Here is a 23,405-nt window from a genome sequence, read left to right as displayed (position 1 = left end):
TACTTTCATTTCAAATTTCAACTGTCATGGATTCTTTTAAATGCATCCCCTCTTTCGTAACGTGGTGAAACCACACTGGAATATACAGAGGAACATTCTCTTGCCAATATCAGGAGTGAACACCAGACCTCTGGTTAGTATTAATTCATTAATAACATGATGCGATGAAGACGACGAATGACGAATATAGCCACAAATGACCACTGATTGGATTGATATTATAATCACAAGCTGTACATATATATTCAGCTAAGCCTCTCCATAAACAGCTAATTTTTTTCACTCATGTAGGCCCTGGTTATCAAAGATGTAACTGAAAAGTATGTTCCATGACTAGGTCTATCGATTCATCAATAATAAATATTTGATAAAATAAACATTAATTGTCTGCTAAAGCTAATTGCATTTGCTAAAAGCTCAACAAATTTCAATCACAAAAAGCAAAGAAAGAAAGAGGGGAGGTAACTCTGCAAACTATACCTAATGCAGTACCTAAAATGGCACTAGAGTCACTGCGTTGACGTCCACCCTCCAGTACCGTCTTCTTTAAAATCATGTGACCAATCCATTTTTGTCCGTCTGCCGAGGGTTGCCAGGTAACTGGGTGCTGAAAATAAGAGAAAATCCTTTGTTTGCACCTTGCTGCGCTTTTTTCCCAAAATTCTATCGACATTTTAAAATGGCCATTGTTAATTTTAGTAATAATTAATTTTCAAACAGATTATATTCAAAGATTGCTTGTAGTGCCAAACATTACAATAAGAAGGACTTTGCTTTCCTTGGTTATAAGTATTGGTATATACTGTACATGTATCATGTACAAGGCAGCGCCTGTTTTCTAGTACTCCTTCCAGAACACCTTATACAACTTGTCATCATAGTTAACAATTTATCTTGTACTTATGTATCCTTAATCAAAAAAAGACTAATTCTAGTCTGAAGGCCAATATTTGATTTCCCAGCAATGTTTCGGGAAAATTAGCGCCAAGTGCTGTATGTGATCAAATCGTAATACAATTCTATGCCTAATTTGCTTCTCTCCATAAAATGTCAAATGAAAATTTCAGGCATGCAGATTCAGGCAAAGTCAGTGTTTATTCACTCAAAACATTGACTAAAGCTAAATGCATGAAATTTATTTTTAAATTTAAAGTAAAAGGGCATATCAGAGAGTTTATACAGTAATCAAATTAACACTTTAACATGAAGTAAATTTTAGGGAACATATATACATTTTATTTGACTTCACAATAATTCAGTGTGGAGACTAAAGTTAGGAGCAGTCATAAGCTATTGGACTGCCTTTAACAGAAAGGAATATATAACTCATGATCCAATATTGAAGCAATGGATGTGCATTTATTCAAATGTGTGCTGATATGGCTGATTACAGAACATGATTTTGGTTCAAGCGGACTGAAATGTCATGTGATTGTAAGTCAGTCTAGACAGGATCAATAAATGGAGACAGTTTTTAGAGGGAACACTGTATAGGTACCATAGCAATTGTTTTTTTTAAAAATGAAGATTGTTGTCATGTCAACACACACAAAGCTGGATTCACACTATAGGTCTTAAATCAACTATTTCAACACTATGTTGATCTCATAGACTTCTATATCCTACATTACCAAAGTGTTGATGGGGAAAAAAATCAGCCCATATTGTGTGATGAGAACACTTCTATTCTCATTGATATTGTCAACAGGGTAAGTTCCAGCATTCAAAATCCAAACTTTGTCTTAACATCTTTAGTGTGAACACAGCTTGTGTATCTATTGTATCTGCGGTATTATTTTATCATTTTGTTGTTTTGGGGTTGTTTTATGTACAGTTTTCATTATCTGAGATTAACATGGTAATTTTTAAAGTCAACGATGGGAGGAGGATCAGAGTGATCTCGACCATGCTATATGTATCATTCAGTGAAGTCCTGTAATAACATCCATTCTACCATAACATATTCCCCAGCCAGAGAAAACTGTCAATTATTACAGTTATGTATACGTAATGCACCATTAGTAGACTACAGAATAAATTAACAGTTTGCATTTTTATTATGGCTGGACTATTTGTTGGTGCAATTATGCAAATATATGGCGAGCTTAACCAGTGACATTTTACATATTGTCTAAATATTGCAATATACACCAGTTATTGATCAAGACATCATGTAAGTTTATGTATATTCTTCAGGAATGTCAGCTTAGATAATATATCTAAATATTAGCCCACTAGCAACTTTCTTGTCCATGTTGTTTCTAAAGGTTGCCACTACATTTATTTTATTGTTTTAAAGTTTTGGTAATAATTTCTAAAGAACTTTAAATGTAGGGTGTTAAGGTTTAGTTGGCAAAATGTGATTACAAAGTTTTAATGATGTTTATGACTAGTTGAAGAATCACTTTTTTCCTGTTTAAATCTCACGAACTGTGATCCTAAAATGAGTAAAAGTAGAGGAACAGACAGACAGCTGGAATGACAATATACAACAATATTTTTGAATGTTTTAATAATTCAAGTCATTCTTCTTTGAGGATGATCTGAATACAATGAGCTCTTAATTATTTGCATTTTCAAATGTTTGGGAATTCTTTTTTTTATCTTGTATTAAGTATATTTTAGCAATTTGTAGGTAGGTGGAATGCACAGTAAGTTCCCACTGTAGGGCACATTTCTGTTAATACTGAATTCCTGAAACCCATCGTAACTATATAACATACAGAGAATGGCAAATAAATGGCAAAAACATCTGTTGACTTTTGTACAGTAGATAATTTTGTGGGATACGGTACATAACGAGGCATTATCTCTGCCAGTCAGTAAACGAATTTTTATACAGTAATATCAGAGGTGGGGTGTATGCAAAATTGGGGACAGATCTGTCCATCAGTCGTAGAGGTTTTAAAATTTATTATAGCAGATAACAGTTTTCAAGGAACTCTGCAGATAACTGTGCAAAATGTTTTACTCAAGTTGGCCATAGCTTGAATTTTCAATAATGTTTTACAGCATTGTACCTTTGCCTCGCAAAGTAAAAGACGATTTTCTTTAAAATTAACAATGAATATCAAACCAAATGTTTCAGATGCGCACAGAGCCAGTATGTTAAAAAAGTGACGATGAGCTTCTAACAGCTTTGGCAGAAAATAATCTGAATGAAATCTTTTCAATATACAGCCGTTCAGCTACACTCTCCCTAACATTTAAACATTCATACAAAAGTGAAAGACATGGTAAGGAGCTGAAACTTGCATTCAAAACAATTAGTATGATCCAATTTTACCTTTAATTACCTACATAAATCACACAGACGTTAAAGCTCAATAAATATATTTTTCTGTCCAGCAGATAAAACAAATTTCAAGAATAAAATTTGATTATTTTATGGTTTGTAATTCATTATAACAGACATTGGGTATTTATGACAAAAAAACAAGGAATAAATTCTGATATTTTGGGTCACATTATTTAACTTTCCCCTTGTAAATCTAATCTCTGCCAAATATATAGCCTATTTAACTGTTAATTTTAAAGGTTCCCACAAAATAAAACTAGAAATCCTGGAGGCTACAGATTGTTTTTGTTATTTTTAAGTTAACTTCAATCTGTGAAGATATATTTCTGATCTGTGCCATTTGAAAATCAAACTGCAGTGTTTGCTGGTAGATTGTCTTGATTTATAAGAAACTGCATAGATTTTCATTTCCTACACAAGTTAATTGCTGGAAATATGGAAGCAACAATTTTTCCAAATTGGGTCAATATGAATGCTAAATCACACATAGTTGTAGTTTTTGATAAATTCAATCTGTTAATAATGTAGTTTAGAAGCATGCTCCAAGTTTTGATTTCCAGATAGCATGGGTCAGACCAGACAATAGATGATATTCTTGTTTGATTTCCTCTGAAATCTACAAATATTGCGCTGATTTTTTCAGATCAACCAAAATATCTAAGAATTAGTTACTTTAACTTGTTTAATCCCCAAAACATTTTTCAAAACAATTTAGATAAGGAGTAACTGCAACCAAAGGGAATTATACCTTGAATCTATTCCTTGCTATGTTGTCATGGTGACTAATGTAAATATGGAAAAAATGTAAAGATTCTAATAATATTTAATTGAGAGTTTACTGACAAGCATTCAGATCAAATAAGGAGAAAAACAAATTAGAAATCAAAACTACAGCAGGATTTATACAGAACAGAAAGAGATATATTCATTTGAAACCAAGGTATTGCCTTCAGCTCCATTTAGACTAATATTTCAGATATTCTTATAAGAAATAAAAGCCATAATAATGCTGATATATTACAAAAGTTTATTTTCGAGTGCATGTTTCCTGTGAACAGTAAAGCAAAGTTAATTGTAAAAGACCAATGCAAAACTACAAACAAAATTAAAGAAATATTGCATTATAACTAATAAGGCATTGTTAATATGTAAGTCTACAAAGCATCTTAATTTAATCCATTAATTTACCATTTTGTAAGCAAAATAATAACCATGCATGCAGATGTGCAAATGATAAGTTTGAGAATTCAAATGTAAAAACGTTTGGATGAAAATGAAATAACTGGCATCAAAGCACAATGTTTTGTCAACACCAACCTTCAGTTATTTGACACTAACATATGGGACAATAAGTTTGCGAGGGCAGGTCCATTTCAACATATTTTTTTCTTAATTTCTAAATGCTCTGTTAACAACTTTACCTTAACAAATCATTTTTGTCCGTTTCATGAGGCATAAATTGTGGAGGTACAATGTATAGTATTTATTTTGATAAAATCAAATGTGAAATTTATTAATAGGCCAAATACTGATAAAAAATGCAATAAAAGTAAAGCTAAATAGCGATTTTCTTCAGAAAGAATGCTCTTTCTCTAGGTAAGATTGTTATTATTTTAATAAACTAAAACAAAATTCATTGCAACAAAAAATAAAACAAAAATAAAAAAGATAAGTATGTGTGTGCAATTTTCTCCTTGACGTCAAGCATTACAAAATCATGTATACCCAATATCCATAAAAACCAAAAATAGAAGTTCTTTTCCTTTCAAGAGGGGGATAGCCTTGTGTTGAACATCCATAGTGACTCTTATAGGAATCTTTTTAGGAAACAAAATGTTCTCAAATCGTGAATTATGAATCATGCAATGCAGATTTCCTTTTACTATATTTTTTGTATACCGGTAAGTATACAGATCATAGCTGAGATCTTTCTGAGATCCTAAAAGTATTTTATAGATCAAGATATTTAAGTTAAAATAAGGAAATCTTGTTCTGACATATTGTTATCAAAACAGGAAAAGAACTTCTACTTATGAGCAAATTACTTTTCACATAAAAAGAATTATATGGTTACAAGAAAAAAATCCAACCAGAAGTCTAGCAAGAGTTACCCAACCCTGGCATTAACTCTTGTGCTTTTAGAGATAATAAAGGTAAAATAGTCATAAGATTGTTAAGAATGAGTTTCATAGCTACCTTGTGAAGTTCTTCGTTAAGTGAATAGCAACTACTTGAAAAGCCGGTGTCAATGCCAGAATCCTTTATATTATGTGGCTCCGAAATGCAGGATGAGGATTCTTCGAAACTAGTACCTCTCCCAGTGTCATATTGTAATTTGGGTCGAGAATCAGAAGACTTGGACGAGTTTAATCGCCCTGATTGGACATCTGTATATATGTCCCCTAAAATTACGGAAATAAATATCAATTCTGATAAAGTAACAAGACTGTATTTACATAAAACTGTGACATCGGGAACTATATAGGACGAATAATTTGTGTGCTTCTGTAGCCAAAAGTCAACTTCATTTTATATTATGAATTGTTCTGCTGGCAAAAAAAAATACCACAGGTTATGAGTGCCCATAGAATTAAAATAACCATACCCGGAAATATCCCAGAGGTCCAGTTTAAATATTCTAGTTTAAATAATTTGGAAAATTCTCCGGACAAACCATCTAAATAGAATAATGAATATTTGGACATTTTTATATTTATTAGATTCAATCAATATCAACAAACAGTTCAATCAATATCTACTTATTTTCTATTCCAAACAGAAATAATGGCAGAAAGTTTAGCTTTATTCTTCCCTTATATTGGTAATTAGCGTATATAAGGACACCAGATGGTGCTACAGCCAAGCCTATCTTCAAAACTGACCCATGGTTATAAGATGTCATTTATTTCTAATATAAAGTTGAAATTTAGCATGCAATATGAAGAACTTATCAATGAAATTTTAATTCACATTATAGTTTAATTTCTTTAAACAAAATCTGAAGTGAGGTGAGATAAGGGTATTAATTGTAGTTATATGTACTACCGCACTTTTTCCTTTAAAATTCTCAAATATGACCCACCCACCCTCTCAAGGCATTGACCCTTCTCCATTTTAGTCTTTATTTTATTTTTTTTAATTACTAATAATAGCTAAATACTCTCAAAATTAATATGGTAACATTTGGTAACACTGTGTTGATATATTCATTGTGAAGTAACCTTTATTTCACAGTCAAAAAATATCCAAATTAACCAATATTGCCTGACTAATAACATAAATAAGGTCATTTAATGCATCAACTCATTTGACATTTTCGGTAATTTGAGAAAATTTGCCTAATTTGAGAACAGTTACAGCCCACTAACATGTATATATTAAAACAGAGAATCTCTCCATAAATCCATGTTTAGCCATTGCAAGTTGTGGCCGTCACACTTAATTTCCTCCACTCAAAAATTGTGTTTTGGTTCACACATAAGCACATATGATTAGTCCTTTTAGTTTTCCACATCCACAGTTTTATGTAAATGAAAAGGAGATTTATATATTACGAGAAACATCTTATTGCCAAATTTTAGATGTTTTTTCTCAGTTTTCATATAATTATAAATCTCCAATTTATTTAAATGTATTCCCATGACAACCAGGCACAAGCCCTTATTTGTGTTTGTTACTAAGGGTGGCCATTTATCAGTTGCCATGGATACAAGAACTCACCGACAGAAATTTTTTGATTTTTGCAGCAAGAATTTCATCTCTTTTCCACTGGTCATCATTACATATTTCATTAAATTCACCTACATTGGAATAAGTTTCAATAAAGTAAAGATATATTCAAATTAATTACAGGAATTGTCTGCACTTCCTGAAAAGATAACCCCTGCCCTCACAACATTTTTATGAATTGGAATTTGTGCATCAATTTCATGCACAACCTACAGTTAACAGTGTACAAAATCTAAAATAAGAACATTTTTCTTTCCTTGTACCACTAGAGCGAAAGTAATTTAAAATTCTGTAACATCAAATAGAAACAATTTAGGAGGAACAGATTTCCAAAGCCAGAGATTTAACAAAAGAAGGAGAAAGTGTAAAATCATGGGCCTGTCTCATTGCATTATTACTATACAAATTTTGAAATGATATAAATCAGAATAGCATTAAGCAACTGTAGAATAATTTTGGATTTTGAAATTCTCAATGCTTCTGATGTGTATGAGGCCTATGTGTAAAGATTTATTTTTTCAAGACCTGAGAATTGCAGGGTTCTAATATTCTAATAACATTTTGCCTTTTATACATGACTGAACAGAACATCAAGGATTTTGTTCATTTCGACCTTTTTTCTATATTCTGAGCCATTTTGAATAATCACAACAAAACTTTTCATTCAAGTTCAGATGGACTGCAATGACTGACCTGTAAAGTACTTTAAATAAACTTAAACCAACAGAGCAGAACGATAAATCACCTTTCGACTTTCACCAAATGAAAATCTGTAATTCTGTAATTCTCAAGTCATGAAAAAATAGAAATAATCAAAATTATTAGAATAATAAAACACAATCACCTTTATACAAACCTTTTTCACTGACACTCTCAGATTCTAAATCCAGTTCCTCACAACTAGAACACTCAGGTGTGGAACGAATCTCGTCCTCCGAGCTACTTAGAGATTGTTGACGCTGTTTTTTACCCCGCCTATGTTTATGGGGTTTCGGGGGAGGTGGGCGAACACAGTCTGATGGATCAGAACTAAGTGAATCATTTCTAAGCATTGATTCCAATTTTTTACGATTATTCTTGGCCGAACTCGGGTCCAGATGTCTTTTGTCGTAAAATTCTCTCGAGTCCTCGGAAGCAGTTGGCGTATCACTCGCATGATCAATTAAAATACGATGTCTCGGGATCGGAGAATCTTTGAAGTCTGACACATCACTTTCCTTATATCGTCCACGTTCCCGACTTGGAGATCGCCTTTGATCTTTTCCAGCACGATCACGATGATGTCTGTTACTACCTCTTCTCTCGACACGAACTTCATCCCCTTGTGTTTCTACTGCATGAGGATCATGAGACGGATCCCGTATATATTCCCTAGATTCACGATTTTGCGTAGTATCGCGTAATTCCTGCATTTCTGCCGTTCGATCGCGAGAAGTGCTATGTTCACGACGACCATTTATTGGAGATTGTCTATATCTATCAGGTACTGGCTCTTTCTTCCTATCTTTCGTGGCATCACGATCTCGTCTTCTATCAAGATCTTCGGGTCTCTCCTCTCTACGGTCATGAGGACCGTGGGGAGGATGAGAACTATGTGTAGAATGGGATGAATGCGAAGAATGAGTACTGCCGTGATTTGATCTATCTCGACCTTCACGATCTCTTTCTTTACCATCCCTATCTCGACCTTCCCTGAAGTGGAAAATATATTAATGTTACCAATCTAAAATCACTACCTCAGCCAAATATGTTAATGTTAGAACAAAGTACAAGAAACCTGAATTTGTTAAAATCATTCCAACCTCCTTTAATGGCTAGGGGAGGATGCAGACACTTTGGCTGGCTGAACTTGGACAATAACAAAAACCTCTATTTATAGACTTTTATTAAAGTTCAAAGATGTACCAACAACAAATAATAATCTCTTGAAAGATAAACCGAGTAGCAACTTCTCTAAATTATCTTTCGGTCCCAATTCAATTTATCTTAGGGTTTGTCTTACATTAGCAATAGTCTTATATATATCATATGAACATTGTTACATAAGCATCTTAACAAATAATGTGTGTTCTAAGGAAGCTATTGGGCATAAGACTCTAAACCAAATTCATTAATCATTTAAATTGTTCCCAGATGGCAAGCTGGTGTAGCAATACTAATAAATATTTTCAAATCACGAAAATATAGCGATTCCATATCTCGAAGTTCATGTCAAAACTCTGTAATAAATTAAGATTCGAATGATTCTAAATCATTGCTCTCTGGAGACCTACATGTAATGCAAGGAATTATAGACCTACATGTACTAGATATTAACTTGTATTTATAGACAACCTTTCCTAATAAGATAAATGCCAAAATTCAATCTAGTGATTTCTAGTCTAGTATCCTGACTGAACAAAGATTTCCTACCTGTGTCGACCTTCACGAGTGGGATCCATCTTACGTTCATTAGGATCTCTCGGATCCCTATGATCACTCATTTCATGTTTCACGCGATCTCGGTCGCGCTCATGTTTGCGATCTTCTGGATGTTTTGGTTGACTACTCGTTAGAACATCAGCAGATTGATCGCGTGATCTAGGAACACCATGACGATCCCTTCCACCTTCCGTGTGTTGCCATTCTTGCGCATGAAATTTTTTATCCGTTTCCGAAAGACGACTTTCACTATGATGTCGCTGTCTGGCAGGAGCCCGCTCCTTTCCACGTCCCCTTTCGGGTATTTGTCCGTGTTCTCGTAATTTTTCCTTCTCAATAATAGAAGTACCGTCTTTATTTTCAGTAGATTTATTAGTCACTGCATCTGTCATTGAAAATTGTCTTTTGAGTTCTTTTCCTTGCATACTCCCCGTTCGCACAAAACTTTTATCATGCTTTTCAATATTTTCTTTCTCTGATCCTTGACTACTATCCTGCTGTTTTTCTAAAATTTTCGGTTTCTTTTCGTTGGGAGGGCTGACGTCAGTTTTTGTAGACGTTGTCTCGCTTCCTGTACCAGAAGCCCCATCACTAAGAATGTCAAGAGCAACTGGTTTAGCCATCCCCCCATGATACCAAGCCCCTGTTTTCGCCAAAATTTCTTGTTTCTTTCGACAAAGGTTGCATGACCAAACAATCTGCAATGAGAGACAAAATTCTTTTTTGTGGGTAACAATATCATTATGCTTGTTTTGTTGTAGTATCCTTGTGGATATAGTACACAAGTGTAAGGTAACATTTATCTAGCACTAAAAATCTGGAAACTTGAAACAAATGGAAACCGGTTTCTTTAATGTCTTACTTTCGAAGACAGGCATTGTGCTACGAGACAAAGTTGACCAGGACAATGGTTTTACAACCTACCCTTATTTCTATTTCCAGCAGTCAGGTGGAATTGTTCATTGAGGCATAAGGTGAAAACCTAATATTTGGATTATAAAAATCCTGGAGTTATCATCTCATTAGTTTACATTGCATTTTGCAGAACTATTTTTCTGTCACTTTTTGGCTGATACACAGAGTTCTATCTAGTCCGTATGGAATTTTCAAAGCTTATTGGAATTTTTAAAATTTGCTCAGAGGAATTTGATTTTAAAGCCAGCATAGATGAAATTTGCTGCTGGTACGTGTACATGTTGTTGTATTATTGGACCTTACAAAAAAAAACATTTATGCTTTCACTTACCGTATCACCTTTCATGTTGGCGTTTTTGATAGGCATTCGTCCTCCACAGCGAGCACAAGATTTGATTTGGCAGTAATGGCAACTATGTCCGACCCCGTCTGCAAATTTTGTCTTGTGACATACTTGACAGACAGCACCGATGTCCTCTGGAACATTTTTAATTGTTTCTTCATTTAATTTAAGAACCGATTGTTGGTAATTTTCAAACTCATCCTTCATTTGACTGAAAATATATAAAAACATGTTTTACTACATTTATATCAAACTGCGACCCTCAAAGGTCAGTACTGCATCCCAACTGTCATGCAATATTTTAAAGATCTGTTTGTGTTGGCCAACACAATAACCAATTTGAATGAATCAAGCCAGTTGATTCTTACTGAAATGCCTTTTGAATTTTGCTCTATTGATGTTTTTTTTTTTAAAGCTTTCCTGGGATTAATTGCTCTGAATTCTAGTAGTTGGTTATAATTTGTTTTATTTTCGGGAGGTATTTTTAAAGAAAATATTTCAAGCATTTTCTTCAGAGACTCTTAAAGATGGTATTTTGGTCTTTTATTTATTTTTCATTAATTTTGAACGAGTTTGATAAAAAAAAAATCTTAGCCCTTTGTTCATTAGTGTATTTGTATTTTATATTTGAGAGTATTCATTCCATCTCTCTGGTATTTATGTTTCATGTATGTGTACCCAATTTGCAACAACATATCCATATATTGATTAACTAACTTATTAATTCAATTCAAAGCTCTGCAGAAAACCCTTGATAATTCTAACTTAATCATCCATAGGACTGGCACTAGACCGTCTGCAAGGTCTGGGCCCCATACCCTGCATAATATGGTGTTATATAAATGAGCCTGTGGGGAATACTAATGATGGATTGGAATGGAAATTGAAGGCATTTAGTCACAAATTATCTTCATTCACTCAGAGAATTTGACCACAGCAACTTAAAACTTTCATATAAATAAATATAAGTACACTTTGGGTAGTTATTACGAGTGTGAGTCATAATTTTGGAAATATGCCATGGTCTTAGTTTTTTTGTTTTATCTAATAAACTTGGTGAACAGAATCTAACTATGTGATCAATTATTAGGTTCTGATGCCAATTGTGGGGAAGGTCTCCTGTGTTCGCATTAATTACACAAAAGGTCTCCCAAAGTGGGTTTTTAGGCTTTGGTCCTGCAATAAGATCACCAATTCCTCAAGTTTTGATCACTTCACCCCAAATTATCTCTGGATGAACTGGAATAAATATCAATCTGGACCAAATAGTGTCCAGTACTGTTAGGTTTGAAAGTGTGAAACGGAACACTACTAGAATTTAAGCACTATAATTCTAAAATAAAAACTTTTATGTATTTGTGGGTAGAGACAGACATACACAGATAAATTATGTTGTTGAGTTGTGAACCGTTTCAAATCCAAAGAATCCACACCATCAAGTGGATTTACATATTCACTCAATATCTGGATTAACATTTGGATTTGAAAAAAACTGTAAAGGATTCTGACTCTGGTACGTGACATGTAGATTTGTATTACAACAACAATAAAACATGCTAAAGGTTAATCTAAATTAAATGTAATTTACATTATATAGTACCCATTACATACATGTACGGTCTAGAATTTTAAAACTTACATTCGAAACTGAACAAAAAACTCCACTTACTAGAATTTCAAAAATTATAAAATTTACAATTTAATATTGATAATTGAACTATACATTAGACAAACTAGTTCTAGCCTTTAATTCAAACAGGGATATTATTCCTTACATTATAGAGAATGTGTTCTGACAGTGTAATACTTGAAACGGTTTCCAATGTTTTAACTATCAAAATAAATTATAGTGCCTAGAATTTTAAGAATTTTAAAACTGACACATAGGCCTATATTTGTAATACATACTCGACAAACCTGTGCAGATTCCAGTAGCCTACATCTAGTCTCGGCTGTATGACGAAATCCTCCATTGGAACTACTTTCAAGTTCCCAGATTACCGACGGCATTGCCCATGACAACGCCTTTGAAGGATATTTTATCGTACAAATATTTCAAAGTCTGAAGCTGTTTTTCTTTCAAGTTTATCCGATTTTCTTCAAACAAGGACAACTTTGCACGAAAAATTTTACACACGCATCGAACGACGCAAATTTGATAACTTCTTTTTAAAAACAGGAAGTTTTCCTTATAAGTAAACCTGTGCCGCATCGCAATTGTATAGGCGTAGGTACATATCACTTACCATCATACAGCCGAGGCTAGATGTAGAGTAATTGAATCTGCCGAGGTTTGCCGAGTGTGTAATACAGACCTACATGTTCACATACTACAAACTATTTAGCAGACTACGATCTGACAATGATATTAGCATTGTTTCCAGTGTTTTAACAATTAAAATATGTTATTTGTAATGAAATATATTCCATAGGATTTTAAACACTTACATGTACATTTAAAACTTATCTACCTTTTCTAGATTATGATCTGACCATGTATTGTGAAAATGATAAATGACAATATTATTACATTGTGACGCTTATGAGTGGGTGGCTGTTTTTCTATTCAATATTATTGTCATTGTAATACTCCTAACATATATAAATCAACCTCTATATGACTCATATGTTTACACATACACCATGACCTTTAACCTATTCAAGTTAGAATAATTGATAGTCTTTATATACATAAACTTAAAAGTCAATAAAATGATATCATCATCTGTAAATTTCCTTGAAATTATGAAGTTGGTTGGTTTCCATTTTCAAGCTTTTTTTAAATATAAAAATAAAAGATAGGAATCTGATTAACAATATTTTTCAACAAGTTACAAATGGACACCATCTCTAATCTTTACTAGTCAATGTGTGCAGTCTCTTAATGTTTAATAAAACTATGTTGACAATAAAAACACATGTAGCAATATGAGTAATAAATGTATGTGTGGTGGACATGTACATTTTGTACATACTGTACATTTTGACATGACCTAAATAACGGCAATTGGCACTGATATAAATTGAAATGTGTAAACATTTAAAAGACACACCCTATTTGATTGGTAGAAAAATGGAAAATGTTTGATTTGATCACAATTGATGTGTTAATTTATATGACATTTTTGGACTAGTATAGAGTTGTTGTTGTTCATGGTGTTTAACGTCTGCTTCCACCGAGAGTGATATTGCAGACAAGTTGTCTTATTTTTATTACCATAGCATGTGTGCAGGGGTCTTTCCTGTGGGAGGAAACCGGGGTAAACCCACAAGGTTGAGAAGCGCACCTATGTCTACAACACTTACATGATTGTATGCTCACACCAGGGATCGAAACCATGACTGCAAGCCAGAGGTGACCGTAAAGCTACAGCTCAAAGTGCGACACTTTAGACCACTATACCATCCCAACTGCAACATTGTCACACTACATGTACTTACTAAAGTGTGTCAAATTAAACATTTATTCGGCCTTTAAAACAATATCTTCCTCCTTCATTCTATATGTATATCGCCAGATATCAGAATCTGTATACATTAAATGTACCTGTATCCATGAATGTACGATCATTGAATACATGTCAGGATTTTCCTTTGAATATAAATGAAGTAATACTGGTCTGTTACTTTTCATACATTAGTAATCTTTCATTATTTCCCTATGTGCATCTTCACACATGTAATACACTCAGTGGTGCATCTACATGTATATGACAGTGTAAATTAAATGGGGTTTAATGTCCTAAAGCTCTGCACCCACTAGTCTAATGAAGACTGTGCATGCCATGTACTGTATGACAGTATAAAAAATTCACTTTGTTGGTTGTGGTGATGTAGCCATAAATCACCATACACTAATTAAAGGGGAGTTAGGTAAGATTAGATAAAGAGCTGACAGTTCTCGCTATAATATTTAAAAAATAGATAATGAAAACAGAATATGCTGAAAATTTCAGTCAAATTGCTTCAATTTGAACAGAGATATTAGCAATTTAATTTTAGGCGGAGGTACGATAATAAACAAAGTCTTTATTATCCATTTTTACGTTAAATCATCCATCACAAAATGTATCCACTGAGTATTGCAGGCTAATAATGGCATCGAGAGTTGATTATGGTCTTGATAGAGATAAGTTAATTAATGTCTAATTAATAATTTAGAAAACATTTCAGGCCCAAAGAAAAACCTGAAATAGGCAGATTTAGCTCTTGCATAATGACACCTCAGTTTTTCAAATATCCTGCATTTCTACAGTTCATTGTGTTAACTGTTCACAAGAATACTAACCAATGAAATAAATTAATTAGCATCTGGCAGTTGAGGGGATTAAGATTGCTGATTGAGTTATCAAGTTAAGTTTGTAGATCATGAAAGAAGCTGTCACAGCTCTAAGTGCATTCGGTAATCTTTGTCACACGACTGAATTAAAACATGGCTTATCTGACTAATAATTCAATATTAAATCGGTCAACACAGCAAAAATGCCATAAATTTTTGAATATAAACTCATTGAACACAATTCCTATGCCATAAATTCTATATTAATTGTCAATTTACATATTGCATACAATAAGCAAGGAATAAGCAATGATTAGCCTATATAGATAGTGCAGTCATCATGTTAATTGAATCATTGTTTGAATAAATATGCACCAGAGATGCCATCATGTCTAATAATACTAGTATTACTCTAAATCCAAAAATTGGTGTATATACATGTAGTGCATTCTATCAAATTGGCTTAATTCACATACCACTTTTATGTGCTCTTTAAGTTTGATGGCATTTTCTAAGTGTTGAAACAGCTTGCATCATGTCACATCTATTTTGATATCCCAACACTGATCTATACTATATACATGTAGTGCATTTTATCAAACTGGCTTAGTTCACATACCACTTTTATGTGATCTTTAAGTTTGATGGCATTTTCTTAGTGTTGAAACAGCTTGCATCATATGATGTCACATCTATTTTGATATCCCAACACTGATCTATACTATACATGTAGTGCATTTTATCAAACTCACTGGCTTAATTCACATACCACTTTTATGTGATCTTTAAGTTTGATGGCATTTCTAAGTGTTAAAACAGCTTGCATCATATGATGTCATATCTATTTTGATATCCCAACACGGATCTATACCAAATTTTGTGACTGTCGTTTGTTTGTATGTCTCTTCCGGGTTGGTGTACTGGGAACTAACATAGACACAACCTGCGCAGCACCGGGTCAACAGCTAGTCCTCTATAATATCCCCTAGAGAACTTGTTTGTGGGTGGGTTTGCTATGGTTGAACTAAATTCATAATAACCTGTTTGTAACAAGAAATTTGTTGGTGCTGTGTACTTTGTAGATACATGTTACATATCATCCATCAGTCCTGTTAGCCTTTATTGTAATCATAATATTTACTGTTACCTACCTTATATAAATTTGTACATGCGCAGTGTTCAGGGCGGGAAGACACACTTCCGCCTAGAGGGTTTGGGACGAGAACATGGCATCGACCTCTCTGTATTATTAGTGTTAATAAAACAGTTTACTAATCAGTGATTGAAGTGTCAACATTGGTAGCATTATTATCATTTCACTTTTATAGATCTAAAGTGTCAAATTGTTTAATAGTTACAAAATAGATACATGTAACATAAATACATGTAGGATATGCTGAAAATTACAGTCAAATTACTATGATTGGATTTGGTTCTTTTAAAGAGGCATTATGGAAGATCAGATAGAAAGCTGACAATTCTCGCTATAGTTACAAAATAGATAACGTAAAGAGGATATGCTGAAAATTTCAGTCAAATTACTTCACTCTACACCGAGAAAACTGAAATTTAAAAACATTGTAGCCTTGATTGTCATTGTTACCGTTGTTACGATAATAAACAAAGTCTGGATTATCCATTTTTACGGATAATCATGAACAGCTGTTGAATCACAGATCGGATTCAAATGTATTTAAACATACATTATGCAAGAGCTAAATCTGATTATTGCAAGTCTTTATTTAGGCTTCAGATGTCATAGAAATTATAAATTAGATCTATATTTACACAACAAGCACAAAATCCACTCTGTAGACCCACGGATCTCGGATTTGGCTTGTATTTAAACAGGATTTCATTGATTGATTAAATTGTTAAATGGCGTCGTAAGCGGAGATTAACCGTTAAGTTGACGTCATACTCCCAGAAATTTTTGATCGAGGCTAAATGATAGAGTGTACGAAGCGAGGCCGCTGTTGAACGAGGCCGCATGTCAGTCAATTTGATTGAAAGTTCGATATTTACGGCCTTGATATTATATTTAGTTGTGGTTAAAATGAGAGTTTGGATGTCGGTATTATACGCTTTTTTGTCACTTGCAGAAAAATTATGGAAATTGATAAACATCGCAGCTAACATCACCCGAGTTGAATTGCAGCCCCATTGGATCACTGTTTCCTATTTGTCCGCTTCAGGAGTTACGTAGGCCTACCAGTTACAGTACAAGAGTACATGCAGGCTAACAAGAAGTCGGCTATAATTATGCCTCATTGATTTGGTCCATTCCTTTCAAACTTTCGCTTCTTATCTAAATATTAAAAGTCTTAGTTTTTCAATAAAAAAAAAACATGACAATTGTCCCTGTTGGTGGAAGTAAGAAAAGATATGAAAATTTCAATACTACTTAGATAGAAGTTAGGGTGCTTATCAATGTAATACATGATGTAGAATACACTGGAACATCTGATACCTCTTGGCCCTTCTGAGCGAAGAGTCTTGTGGTGAGTTGTTTGATTTTCATTCATTATGACTTTTGGATTTAATTCTTTAAAGATACATTATGGGAGATTCGGTAACGAGTTGGCAGTTCTCACTATAATAGTTAAAAACTAGATAGTGTAAAGGTAATTTGCTGGTAATTTGCTGAAAATTTCATTCAAATTGATCCACTATGAACCGAGAACTAAGCGACTGAAATTTCCTCCTAGCCTCGGTCATCATTACTAAAGTCAGTACAATAAACAGCATAGTCTCAATTACCCATTTAATCGTTAAATCGAGAAGGAAAGTTATGCAGTAAATCGGCTCACAATCCACTAAAGATCGCAGGCTAGCGCTGCCATCTAGAGTTGATTATGGTCTGGATAGGTTAATTAATGTCTAATTAATAATAATTTAGATAACATTTCAGGCCTAAAGAAAGACCTGCAATAGACAGATTTAGCTCTTGCATAATCTATGTTTAACTACACCAAGCTAGTGACAATAGTTCTTGATTTTTATTTTTAAGGCTGCAGTTATGCCGGTGTTATGAAACACAATCTCTCATTCGCTGATATGTAAATGATGACAACTGGTCAATAAGGCAGACTGTTATAATCAAATACAACATTTGTTAATAGTATAATGAAGGGATTTCCGAAATTAGGTATTTTATGATTGATTGAGTTATAAAATGGCGGGGGGAACGAAGTCCAGAGTAGATTGTCTGCTCAGCAGGCCTGTAAGTCTATAGTCTGAGTGGGCATCATGTTTAGTTTATATACTTTATGGGTTCATTTCTTTTATTCCCAAATCTAGTATTTTCACTAACTACAGAGACCTTATTGATTTTTCAATAATACATGTATATAACCTTTGAAGTTTGAAATTTCTAAAAACCATACTGATTCACATTAGAAACAAATTGCCAATAATGAGGATATTGCTAATTAATATCCAATTTATTGGCTACATTTACTTTCCTGGGGTATGACCGAATTTTGAATTTTCTCAAAAGCATTCTGTCCAGATGTGTAAAAGATAGTTTGCCAGGCAACAAAACATACACCCACAGCAGCCAAATTGTCCCTGCAGTCAACAAGAGCTGTCACATATATTTTCTTTTGTTGGTAATGAAACATTTATTATACACTAAAATCTGATTAAGAGTAACAACTCATAAAGTAATTATTAGAAAATCATTAGAATTTGTTTGACTTCTAGTTCTGCCCCATGTTGACGTTTACATGTAGTATACAAAACATTTAATATCATAGATTGAGCTGTTCAAGTTATCAAAAATCATTGAACATCAATATACTTGTCCGTCTCAAGACCTACACTCTATCAATCTATAGTCAATCGAATGATTACTTTGGCCTGTACAGCATACCACAGGAGTCTGACCTTCTATCCGTATATATATGCATACACCATGTCCAACCAGACAATATATAATAAAAAAGAACAGGAATGCAATGCCTGTTGAAGACTCGATTTTACCTGCTCTCGCTTCGGCTTGTTTTTTTTCAACAATTCGTAATGTCAGGCAATCAAACCTCTGTCGATTCACTCAGATATGTTTTTTCTTCAATCTAGTCGTTTTCATTTGCATAAATACTCCCACAAAACGATATCATAGCCACTTGTTTCCAATATTTACATTACTTTCGTCCGTTTCCATTTTGTCACGGCCGCCATGCGCCGACGTCACACAAAATCAATTCGCAGTGAGTAGACCATTGAAACAAGTGCCAAAGATATTTTTAGTTTTTCTCTCCCTTTCCATTTTCCCCCTTTTGCATGGCGATTTTTGTTGACTTTTGGGTATAGAATCGAAGAAGAGGGTTTGCATATACATTTTCTGCCAGGTATTGGTGAATATTCATCATTTTGAGGCGGAAGTATACAAGACTTCAGAGGTTGGTTAGCTTTTTGTGTGACGTCAGCGCATGGCGGCCGTGACAAAATGTTCTTTTTTTATTGTATATTGTCTGGTTGGACATGGTGTATGCATATATATATACGGATAGAAGGTCAGACTCCAGTGAGCATACACAAGATTCTTTGAAGTAATCAAGGGCCATAACTCTGGCAGTAATTATTGGAAATCCTTGAAAATATATAGGTGTCTTCATCTTATGACTGTAAACATTGTTTATAAATTTAAAATCAATCGGATGATAACTTTGGTCTCTAGCAGCAATTATCGGAAATCGTTAAAAATCAATAGGATTCTTAGTCTCATGAGCTTAAACACAGTGTATAACTTTAAAGTCAATTGGATATTAGCTTTAGCCTCTGGAGTGTCGACATGACAAGATATATCAAAGTGATCAAGGGCCATAACTCTGGCAGTAATTCTCGGAAATCGTGGAAAATCAATAGGCTTCATCGTCTCATGAGTGTATCCACAAAATATTTCAGTCTTCAAAGGCCATAACTCTGGCAGCAATTATTATCAGAAAATGTTGAAAATCAATAGGCTTCATCTTCTCATGGCTGTAAACACTGTACATGTATATAAATTTTAAGTCTAATGGATTTTAACTATATTTCGAAGTGATCAACGGTCATAACTCTGGCAGTAATTATCGGAAATCGTTGAAAATCAATAGGATTCTTCGTCTCATGACTTCAACACTGTGCATAAATTTCTAGTCAATCAGATATTAACTTTAGCCTCCAGAGCATCCACAAGACTTTTCAAGGTGATCAAGGGCCATAACTCTGGTTGTAATTATTGAAAATCATAGCAAATCAAAAGGCTTCTTCGTCTCATAACCTTAAACGCCCTGTATAAATTTAAAGTCAGTTGGATATTAACTTTAGCCTGTAGAGCATCCACAAGCAATTGTGGACGGACGGACGGACGGAGGCAACGACAATATACGTTCACAAAGATTTTTCAATGTGATCAAGGGCCGTAACTATGGCCTTAAACACTGTGTATAAATTTAAAGTCAGTTGGATATTGACTTTAGCCTCTAGAGCATCCACAACCAATTGTGGATGTCGGTCCGACAGACGGATGGGGCGACGACAATATACAACCACATTTCAATGTGGGCGTACAGAAATAATACCAGACTTTCATATTTATCCACTACTCAGATTAGCCACAGTATAGCATGTGTTCTGAACATCTTGTTTGTACATTAGGTGGGGCATGTTACATGTACCGTTTTGGTTTGTGTTTTTGGTTCATAGTATATAATTATAGAGGCTGAAATTCATAAATACTCTTCCACAAAGCATCTTTTGATGAAACAAACAAATACATATAGAAACTATACCATATTAATATATTAATATACCAATATACATTCTACTGGGTGATTATACTTGGACCTAGTGATAAAAGTTAATTCCAAAATAACTCACAGTGAACATATACTCAGTTTTTCAAAATTCATTTCATATCATGAGTGAATATACTTAGATCTAGAGTGTAATAAATGTATACTCCCACAGTGAATACACACTATAAAACAAATATCATTCCAGTAACTCACAGTCAATGTACATGGTTCTTGTGTGTAACCTGTGTATTCACCATAACACTCAATATCCCATGATTTGTAATACTATGTATAAACCTACATGTTGTTATTTCTATAGGGACCAATACACATCATGATGCTAATCTTAACCCACACTTGTCTTCAATATTGCTTAGTTGCGGAAACTCCCTTTAGATAAAGTTATTTCAGGCAGACTGACCTCACTTGGCTTAGTAAGAAAGGTAAAAAATTCATATCATACGTCAAGCCATCGCCAATACTTTTATGTGGCAGTTCGTCAGGGTATTTCGAACATCTAATTTGCTAATAAAAATGAATGAATAAGTTGCAATTTGTAACCCTGTAGGCAGAGAAACTTATTTCACAGACAACTACAAGTACTACAAAATTGAAAAAAAATATGTTACCTATAGTTTTATCAAAAGGTGCATATTTACCGCTTTTAATTTATTATGCAATATTTTCTGGTTGGCAATTGGCCTATATGATATCACTATAGACATGAAACTATAGTCTGATAGTTTAATAAATAAAAAATGGATGAAATGATGTGTATTGTTTTAAAATGAAGTCAATGTATACATTTTGCAAGATAGTCTTGTGAGACCAATTAACTGATTATATGCAAGTGTAAGTGGGTAGGCCTGCATTCCAGATTACACTCATAAGTATCAGTATCACATGCATCCACACCATGCCATTTGTTTTTGTTTTGTTACGCCTGAACTATATTTCATGCCTGGGTGATTCTCAGCTGTCATTTGTAAATTAGGCTATGAAATGCACCCAATAACACCTGTCGTAACCAAATCTAATTTGATTGTCCCCGGTAGTTAATGTCCAATTCTCACCTTTTACACTTACAGTGGACATATTGCGGTTTACTAATTACGCGATCTTATTATCGTAAATATATGTGCAGTAAGGACAATACGAGACTATGTGCCGTTAACAATATCTTGTTGTCTGTCGACATTCCATACAATGTATCATTCTGTTATACCGTTACTTTCACAGTTAGGCTGATATGCATGCATGATTGCTTTTGGAAAAACCCTTGCTTAAACACGACGAAACGAGTGTAGCCTGTACCGAAATAATGGCCCTCTTGATTGCCGACGTTTATTCCCCAGACCCGGTGATCAGCCACACAGCGTTTGCTCATCTAAAATATGTTTAAAATTTAATCCCCACTCGAATGTCAAATAGCGTTATTGAGTAAGCCTCATTTTAAAAACAACATGGCCGTCTCGCTAGCAAAAGCGAGAAATAATTCCTTACCGAATCATGTCTTGTTCCTTTTCTTCTTCTTCCCTCTGGCGGGCGAGTACACCCTCAATCACCAGCCGCTCATCCTCCGTAAGGTGATTGAGGTCCGGCATGGGGGGAAGCGATGGTCTCCTTGAACTCGTCGACATCTTCCCGTATTAAGCGAAGGAGCGGGCCGATATTCACACTGGTATAAAACCAAATGCACTAGGCTAGTATAGTCTACGGCCCTTAGACTCGTCGAACTTGCTTGCAGTATATCGCCATTCTCGTCTTTTGAACTTATCACATCATTTTTAAACCATTTTCAGCTCGATTCCTGCTCAAAAATATAATCCAAATGTATTCTGACAAGGCATCAATGCCTTTCATCCATACACCACAAAACTCGCGACCTCTCAATTAGATATATGCGTCGTGCATAATTTTAGACACGATATTCCAGTCGTCCTGATTCCAAGCTCAGCCTGTCTTTGATTAACTCAAAACCGACCTGTAAAACTAGACTAGCATAATTTAAACACGCTTTTCCAGCCAATGGTGGAATAACGTGATGTGACGTCATCATATTCCATGATATTGTAAGTATAACGGTATATGGGTGATTTTGATTGGTTAGTTTAGTGTGGGTTATAAAGTGGATATCTACCGTTATTGGCATTTAAGAGACCGATTGCCGTATCTATTCTTAAGTGGTTGAGGGTCTACATAAATACAGTGAAATCAATACCAACCATTGTATTTTTTTTTAATCTTACAGCAGATTTCATTTAGTTAACACTTCCTTAATTAGATACACTGTATTGAAAGGTTTATTTAAGTGCTTATTTAATGAATCATAGATACATTGAAATAAAATGTATGAAGTTAAAATGTATGAAGTTTCTTTTGACTTACTCTCATCTCTGTTAAGCAAAATATATGTCAATATGAAATAATTTTGAATTGAATTTAACTTATCCAAGGTTTCTGATATATGCCTTGCTTTATATTCTTTAGGGTTTCAAGTACACACTTAACAGCTTGTATGTTATATGCCTAGATGTCTTACTTCATGTATTACCCCTATATGATACGTTTGATGACAAATGAAATCGGTGTCCTACTTCTCAGCTCCAATCGGTCTAATTTTTTTAGTTTTTAGTA

The 23,405-nt window shown here is 34.0% G+C and overlaps 1 protein-coding gene across 9 annotated transcripts in view; it reads right to left on the bottom strand.

Annotated features, from left to right (window-relative positions):
- Positions 1–22,741, bottom strand: part of LOC126832175 (regulating synaptic membrane exocytosis protein 1) — a 44,096-nt gene extending 21,355 nt beyond the window's left edge. For 3 of the 9 annotated variants that reach the window (XM_050563224.2, XM_050533558.2, XM_050533149.2), the window contains exons 1-6: positions 22,272–22,741; positions 10,695–10,917; positions 9,440–10,146; positions 7,872–8,719; positions 5,495–5,700; positions 481–607 (exon numbers count right to left, since the gene is read on the bottom strand). In XM_050563224.2, the coding sequence (XP_050419181.1) occupies positions 481–607; positions 5,495–5,700; positions 7,872–8,719; positions 9,440–10,146; positions 10,695–10,917; positions 22,272–22,408 (2,248 nt within the window). In that variant the 5' untranslated portion in view covers positions 22,409–22,741. Of the gene's footprint in view, positions 1–480; positions 608–5,494; positions 5,701–7,018; positions 7,099–7,871; positions 8,720–9,439; positions 10,147–10,694; positions 10,918–22,271 lie in introns of all 9 variants that reach the window. The other 6 variants (XM_050533232.2, XM_050533321.2, XM_050532759.2 and 3 more) reach the window with 6 other exon arrangements.
- Positions 22,742–23,405: the final 664 nt, after the last annotated feature.

Source organism: Patella vulgata, chromosome 1 (assembly GCF_932274485.2).
Source record: "Patella vulgata chromosome 1, xgPatVulg1.2, whole genome shotgun sequence".
Taxonomy (NCBI): domain Eukaryota; kingdom Metazoa; phylum Mollusca; class Gastropoda; family Patellidae; genus Patella; species Patella vulgata.
Note: the sequence above shows the minus strand (reverse complement) of the source record. Positions and strands in the feature narration are given on the sequence as shown.